General features: G+C 37.2%; 1 protein-coding gene across 2 annotated transcripts; it reads left to right on the top strand.

The window, feature by feature from the left end:
- On the top strand, window positions 1–5,873 carry LOC101490770 (ADP-ribosylation factor-like protein 8a). Of its 2 annotated transcripts, XM_012719095.3 has the most exons (7): window positions 1–82; window positions 204–261; window positions 1,107–1,188; window positions 1,281–1,313; window positions 4,103–4,224; window positions 5,189–5,350; window positions 5,490–5,873. In XM_012719095.3, the coding sequence occupies exons 2-7, from the start codon at window positions 224–226 to the stop codon at window positions 5,605–5,607; spliced, it is 555 nt and encodes a 184-aa protein (XP_012574549.1). In that variant the 5' UTR covers window positions 1–82; window positions 204–223; the 3' UTR covers window positions 5,608–5,873. The 2 variants fall into 2 exon arrangements, with proteins under 2 accessions (XP_012574549.1, XP_073220407.1); XM_073364306.1 differs by having other exon boundaries at window positions 9–261.
- Window positions 5,874–8,746: the final 2,873 nt, after the last annotated feature.

The raw sequence follows: 8,746 nt of genomic DNA, 5'->3' as shown, positions 1-8,746 counted from the left end.
TCGTATTTGATTTGATATGAGTGCGGCAAAGAGTGGAAAGGGAGGGAAGAGGAGGAGGTGTGTGAAGAAGAAAGAAGGAAAGGTGAATTTGGATGCAACGAAGCCTCTAGAAGATCTTTCTTTCTTTCTATCTCTCTCTACAGAGGAATCGTAGATCTGATTTCTTTCTTTCTTTCTTTTCGATCAATTCTTTTGTTAATCAGAATTTACTTCAAGAAAAACAATGGGATTGTGGGAAGCTTTTCTGAATTGGCTTCGCAGGTAAATTATTTATTTATTTTTCATTTTCGTTTCGTTTTGATTTAATTATTTTTTAAAGAATTAGGTTCTTGTGGTTCTATGCTATCGTTATTGTTATTACGTTCTTTTTTTCACTCTTCAATTTGAGCCGTTTAGATTGCTTGAACTTTGAAATATTTATTGTGAGTAATTCGGTGCGGAATTTCTTGATTGTCGAGGAATGAGGTTTTCTTGCATTCGTTTTTAATATTTTTGAAGGTGTTCAATGTTGGTGATATTTCGTAATTTGTAAATCGTTCTCACATTTGATATGATTTGTAAATTGTTTGGTTTCAATTCAAGCGACGTATTTTCAATTATGAAGTTATTGTGTTCTGAACTTTTGATAAGTTAGCCTATCTATTGTATAGAATAAAAGTGGATGTAGTTGAGATGGATAGATAATAGAATTCACTATTCAGAAAATCTGGTTCATATATGAACTGTTTCGGGTGCGCTTGGGTAATCAACTTAATTATGCGCTCATTGGTTAAGTGCTTGTTATATAAATACTTTTTGAATAAATGTTAGTATATAAGCTTTATGTATAAGCTAATTTCTATAGTCAAAGAGGGAATGCAGTCAGACTGTATTCATATAAACCGTAGGGTGTTTTCATAAGCTAATGGACATGCCACATGAACTTCAAAGCACTTACACAAGTGCCAATATCATATGTTGATACAAGCTGCAAATAAGCTCTTCTATGTTGTACTTGGAAGTTGAATTTTATATTTATGTTTATGTCTGTGCATTCCTTGTGCTAAGTGGATTGCTTTCTTCAAAAGGCACGAGCTTATTATGTTTTAAATTTGATTTGATTGCAGCCTTTTCTTCAAGCAGGAAATGGAGTTATCTCTTATAGGACTTCAGAATGCTGGAAAGACTTCCCTTGTAAATGTTGTTGCTGTAAGTACAATAATCATGTTGATTTTCTCTTCTTTTTGTTTAATTTATACTTTAAGTTTGCTTCACTAACTGATTTTTTATATTGCTAATAGACTGGTGGATACAGCGAGGATATGATTCCCACAGTAAGTTATGCTCATCAAATGCTTTTAGTTATCGCTTCCTCTTCTATTTGTTTGTGTTAGCCGTTAGGTTGTTAGCAACAGGCAGCAGTAAGGAGGGAAGGTTTTTAAGGTGTATACGAGAAGGAGGAGGTAGTGGGAAAGAGCTCAGCTAGTTAATACAGCTGGGGGTCTGTAGGACTTAGGATGATTAGAAGGATTTATTATGGTACAGTTGTTGTAGTGTCAGGATAATAAGGTATACAATATAAATAGGAATTAGGGAGGATAAAAAGGGTTATTAGAGAAAATTATAAATCTCCCATAGAAGGTCGTCATGACCTTGTCTCTTCAAATCAATAATACAGAGGAACTTCTTAATTTGCTACCTATCTTCATCCAATCATCCTAATTTTATTACTTTCTCGGCTTCATATCAAGTGGTTCAATTTTCGTAATCTAAAGACACCGGATAACATGGAGGCGCTCATTGAAGCCCTTGAATCATCATTGGAAGTAGTCACAGAGGTGTCTAACAACACAACACCCAGTTAGCACTTGGCTGACTTTCGATGGAATATGGCAACCAACGCTATCGTATAAGCATCAAGTAGATTATGGAACGTTGGATGCAAAAAATTGGGCTGGTTTTGGAAGCCGGCGATGAAACCTGTGACGACTCTAAGGATGGAGCAATTGTCACTTGAGGACAATGATGGCAGGTGGAGGAGAATGGGGATGACCAGGGGTCTTTGAGCGGCAACAATGAAGCTCGGTTTTGGGTGAAAAAAGTGGAATCGTCCACCTCCAAGGGATGTGATCCAATGGGATGAGTGGCATGGGATGAGAAATTCTTTGAAGTGCAACAAATTAAGCTTGAAAGGGGTGATTCTTTGAAGTGTTCAAGTTCAACCCCTCGAAAAAAAACATAATCTAATTACACTATTGTCTCATATCATCCCCAAGATCAATGTCACTTAGTTTATCCTCATCCTTTGATGCTACATGCTCTTCCTTTGCATCTCCTACTATCTCTTCAACCGTTGAGATTGACACATCCAAATAGGAATGGGGGCATTCCTACCGATGTAACCGTGTCAGGAAGAGGAATAGGTGCATTTCAATCACAAGGGTGGTGAGCTATAACCTATTGCATCTTTCAATAAAAATTTAGCTGAGATAACACAATCTGAGTCAATATATGAGAGGGAATTGTTGGTGCTCTAGTATTGACCATCCTTCATTGCCATCTATACTTGTTGGGAAGAAATTTCAGTGCATGCTAACCAGAGGAGCCTTTGACACTTGCTGGAGCAAAACATTACAAATCAAAATTAGCAAAGCTGGCTGGCAAATTAATTTGGTTCTGACTTTGAAATTATTTACAAAATAGGATCCTCTAACCAGGTGGCAGATGCACTATTTCACATGGAAGAGGTTAAGGAGATGCAGGCCATCTCTCAATGTTATTACCAGTTCACCAATTGGTTGACTGAGAAGTTCAGGAAGATACGGCATGGAGCAAATACTCTAGACAACCTCGAGAAGTACCCTAATTTGCATTGTTGCTATATTAATGAGCATAAGAACTTGCACTACAAAGGTAGGCTATTGTTAACAGCTTCTTGTGCCTTTTTTCCCAAACCATTGGCTAGATTCCATGCCATTCCCATTTTTAGACACAGGGATTTATAGGAACTACAAAAGGTTGACACAATTGGTGTAGTGGTTGGGGATGAAAGGGGCCATTACTAATTATGTGGCAACTTGCCATACTTGTTAGCACAATAAGCCAATAAGGATAGAGTATAAAGCTGTGCCTCCTGCAAGCTTGCTAAAACCACTATTCCCAAAGCTACTTGTGAAGAACTCAATATGGAATTTGAAGTCCAAAGGACATGACACCATATTGGTGGTTGACTGGTTGTTTACAAGTTCATTAAGTATGGCTAGCATCCAAGAAGGTTATTGGAGAATGGGTATACGAGGCAGGGATTGATTCAAGAGCAGCAGGTGCACCCCAAATAGGTTTTGTTGCCATCAAACTACAGCTACCTGAGCAGCATCAACTCACCCTATTTCATGTATTTTAGCTGAAGGTCATGGGGCACCTGAAGGTGTGTTATCCACTGACACCAAGAGGAAGTGCCGTATTCTGCACTGTGTTGGCTCCCAGATTTGTCAGCATAGTTGGTGGTTTAGTTATGATTGACCAGATTCCACCACAGAGGCACGGCAGGCCAGAAGAATATGGTATATGGAGGATAAGCTTTTTATGCAGGACTACAGGAGCAATATTCCTATTTGAACCTTGAAGACAAGGTTGATCTTCTACATGTAGATAACGTTAGCGACAGGCAGTAGTGAGGACTCAGGAGGGAGGGTTTTGAAGGTGCGTATGAGAAGGAAGAGGTTGCTGGAAGGAGCTCAATTAATTATACAGCTGGGGGTATTTTAGGAACAGAAGTAATTGTTGTTGTTAGAAGGACCAGTTTGATTAATTAAGGTACCACAGGCATCGTTGCAAGATTATCGGGTATAGGATGTAACTAGGAATTAGGCAGGACAGAAAGGGATCCCGTTAAAAAAGTAGGAAAATAGCTTTGCAGCTTCTGCTGTGCATTAAGAATAATTTTCCTTAAAAGTACATGTTGACCTTGTCACTTCAATCTATACCGAGGAATTTCTTCTTAATTTGCTATTTGTTTTCATCCTAATTTTTATTATTCTCTTGGGTTCTTAACGGTTTGAATTTTGAAGTTTTCTAGCTTTCAAGGGCAATATTTCTGATCAATCTTTATATCTGATGCCAGGTGGGATTCAATATGAGGAAAGTAACTAAAGGCAATGTTACGATCAAGTTATGGGATCTTGGAGGGCAACCTAGGTTCCGTAGCATGTGGGAACGTTACTGTCGTGCAGTTTCTGCTATTGTGTATGAAACAAACTTCTTATTTTCTTCTGGCTTTAATGTTTTTTGTGTTTCCTAGTGGAGCATTGGTACATGCAAACATTGATGCAGTTATAGATGCAGATTTAACTGATGAATTTATATTTATAGTGTTGTGTTGATAATCAACTTTAGTGTTGTCAAATAGCGGCTATAGCGCTATAGCATAGAGGAATTTGAAGAAATCGCTATTATTCCGCAATACGATATTTAGTACAAAATGTTGTCAAATAGTTGTTATAGCGGCCTATAGTATAGTAAAATTTGAACAAATTGCTATTTTTTGCAATTTGTGATTGACAATACTGATTAACTTATGTGTGTATAATGTTTTTGGTGTTTGATATATTGTATAGTAATTGACTGAGGTGGGCCTAAAGCTTTAATTTTATTCTTGCTGATTGATGCTCTTAGCTGTTTATTTTAGATTTGTAGTAGTTCCATATCCACCAAATTATACCTTACCATTTTTTCTTCCACGAACTCCAACATAGTTATGCAAAACTAGTTGTCCTTTAGATGCCCAATGTGTAAAGAGCTCTTTCCTGGTGTTTTTATATGCTGAAAATTACCTTGCTGTACAAATTGATTTCATTATCGCCTTTTTCCAGCATTGTCACGAGCAAGGAAGAAGGAAATGAGTATAATATAGCTCTTTGAAACTTGTGTGCAAACTTAATTATGCTACAGTGTGGTCGAAAGTTTAAACAGTTAAAACTTTCGCTTTATGTGCTTTGCTGCTGCTCAATTCTTAAATATCTTCTCCTAATTCAAAGCAAATATTACTTTTTCTGTTGAAAATCGGGATGCTGCCAAGTATTTTCTCCCTCTAAGATCTAGTGCATTCGTTAATTGGATCATATGCTCAAATTTCTATGGATTGAAGCCTTTTCTCTTGAGTTGGTTATCATTAGCTGAATTTAGTTTCTTAATCTGATATTTCCTGCAGTTACGTTGTTGATGCTGCTGATCCAGATAACCTTAGCATATCAAGAAGTGAACTTCATGATTTGCTGAGCAAGCCATCATTGAATGGTATCCCTTTATTGGTGCTGGGGAACAAGATTGACAAGGCAGGGGCTCTGTCCAAACAAGCGTTGACTGACCAAATGTAAGATTCACATCCCTTGTATTCTGGTTGTTAAGAGCAATAACGGAGTAAACTAGTTTGATTATGTTTATATTATTTCCTCCTTCGATTTTGTTTTCTTTTACCCTTTTTTTGGGACTTAATTTTCTCTGGTGTGCAGGGATCTGAAATCAATTACTGATAGGGAAGTTTGCTGCTTCATGATCTCGTGCAAAAACTCCACAAATATTGACTCTGTTATTGACTGGCTTGTGAAGCATTCCAAATCAAAGAGTTAAGAAGAACCTACTTTGTGCTTTGAACTCTAATGTAATTTCCCGGCGACTCATTTCTGGATTTTCTAGAGAGGCATTTGCATGTCTAACTCAGATTGATTTTTCTTCCCTTTCCTAAGATGTTTTGCTATGATTATTCTTGTACGATTGGGAATTAAACGGGGAAACATACATGTCAAAGGTTAGTTCGAGTACATTTTATTGTGTATTATCGGTGTACCTATGTAATTCAAAGATTCACATATGGAACTGATGGTTGTCATTCTAAATTGATGTCTGTTTCCAAACATGCATTCATTCATTTAGCTTGAGTGTTGTTTTCCCCCCTTTGAAATTGTGTGCTCTCACAGCAAGGCAGTCACATGATATTAATCATTCATCAAGATTGGAAGACTGATATTTTAAGATTAATATTATTGTTTAAAAAATCATTTTAATTGAACGGTAAAGATTGTGCGACTGCGTATAGTGTGATTGTAACTAATCCAAAACCGAAGAAGCACACAAACCCGGCGGTTTCCGTGTCATTCGGTCCTTTTCTTTTTCAAACCATCTTTTCTTCCTTTTACACTCCACTCTTTGTTTTTATCTCACACATTTCTTATTGATGACACTTGCTATTAATATATCCACAAATCACCATGCACAAAAGCGGTTCTGCTTCCGTGTTGGGCCCAGGGGGCCTGAACTTAACCCAAGCCTTCTTCAAGCCCATCTCCAACGCCACCCCTCCATCTCTCTCCAAGCGCCAAACCAAGATCCTCCCTCAAATGCACAAGATGTTCAGGTCATTCTCATTTTATTTTTATTATTATTTTTGTGAAGTGATTTTTTTTTTTTGTCGTGCGATGATGATTTGAAATTAAATATAGTGAATTATAATATTTTTGAAGTTTAGTGGATTTTTTGAAATCACACTGACACTTTTGGTCTGTTTGGTAAAATTAAGGTGATAGATGATAGGCGATATGCGATAGACAGTGATGATATGCAATATGCGATAGGCAATAATGTGATAGGTGAACGACGGTATGCAATATGCGATAGGCAATAATGTGATAGGCGATAGACATGATATGTGATAGGCGTGATAAGAGATGGATGATAGATGATAGATGATAGGTGATAGAGGATAGGGGATATGTGATAGGGGGTATGCGATAGGCGATAACAAGATAGAGCATAGGTGATATGCGATAACAGGATAGCCGTGATTAGTAATATGTGATAGGTGATAGGATAGGGAATATGTGATAGGGAATATGTGATAGGTGATAGGTGATAGGTGATAGGCGATAGGTGATAGGTGATAGGTGATAGGTGATAGGCGATAGGCGATAGGCGATAGGCGATAGCGATGGCGATAGCGATAGGCGATAGGCGATAGGCGATAGGCGATAGGCGATAGGCGATAGGCGATATGTGATAGGTGATAGGTGATAGGTGATAGGCGATAGCGATAGGCGATAGGTGATATGCGATATGCGATATGCGATAGGCGATAGGCGATAAGTGATAGGTGAAAACAAGATAGGCGATAGGCGATAAGCGATAGGTGATAAATGATAACAAGATAGGCGATAGGCGATAGGCGATAGGCGATATGTGATAGGCGATAAGTGATAGGCGATAGACGATAGGCGATAGGCGATAGGCGATAGGCGATAGGCGATAAGCGATGCGTGATAAGTGATAGGTGATAGGCGATAGGCGATATATGATAGGTGATAGGCGATAGGCGATAGGCGATAGGTGATATGCGATAGGCGATAGGCGATAGGCGATAAGTGATAGGTGAAAACAAGATAGGCGATAGACGATAAGCGATATGTGATAAGTGATAACAAGATAGGCGATATGTGATAGGCGATAGGCGATAGGCGATAGGTGATAGGCGATACGTGATAACAAGATAGGCGATATGCGATAGGCGATAGGTGATAGGTAATGGAATATAGGTGATAAGTGATAACAAGATAAGTGATAGGTGATAGGTAATGTGATATAGGCGATAGGCGATAGGCGATAAGTGATAACAAGATAGGTGATAAGTGATAACAAGATATGTGATAGGTGATATGTGATAAGTAATAGGTAATAGGATATAGGTGATAGGTGATAGGCAATGAGATATAAGTGATAGGTGATAGGTGATATGTATATCCCATTACCTATCACCTATCACTTATCACCTATTACATATCATCTATCACCTATCACATATCACCTATCTTGTTATCACTTATCACATATCTTGTTATCACTTATCACCTATATCACATTACCTATCACCTATCACTTATCACTTATCACCTATATCACATTACCTATCACCTATCACATATCACCTATATCCCATTACCTATCACCTATATCCCATTACCTATCACCTATCACATAACAAGATAGGTGATAAGTGATAACAAGATATGTGATAGGTGATATGTGATAAGTAATAGGTAATAGGATATAGGTGATAGGTGATAGGTGATAGGCAATGAGATATAAGTGATAGGTGATAGGTGATATGTATATCCCATTACCTATCACCTATCACCTATCACTTATCACCTATTACATATCATCTATCACCTATCACATATCACCTATCTTGTTATCACTTATCACCTATATCACATTACCTATCACCTATCACTTATCACTTATCACCTATATCCCATTACCTATCACCTATCACCTATCACATATCACCTATATCCCATTACCTATCACCTATCACCTATATCCCATTACCTATCACCTATCACCTATATTCCATTACCTATGACCTATCACCTATCACCTATCACCTATCACCTATCACCTATTACATATCACATATCACATATCACATATCACCTATCACCTATCACCTATATCCTATTCATATCACCTATCACCTATCCCATTACCACAATAAACCACATTTAAATGATTCATGAATTAACCACATATTTAAAACAATTCGGTTAACATAACTTAATTCAAAAATGAGTTTAACAATTTTTATAAAAAATTAACCTCAATTAAGATTTTTTTCTTACAAAATTTTCAAAATTTATTTTTCTCGAAAAAAAATATAAGAAATATCGAAACTTTTTTCTTATATCTATTTTCTCAAAAAAAATAAAAAAATCTTTTG

This window comes from Cicer arietinum, chromosome 8 (genome assembly GCF_000331145.2).
Source record: "Cicer arietinum cultivar CDC Frontier isolate Library 1 chromosome 8, Cicar.CDCFrontier_v2.0, whole genome shotgun sequence".
NCBI classification, from domain to species: domain Eukaryota; kingdom Viridiplantae; phylum Streptophyta; class Magnoliopsida; order Fabales; family Fabaceae; genus Cicer; species Cicer arietinum.
This window is presented reverse-complemented; position numbering and strand designations above follow the sequence as displayed.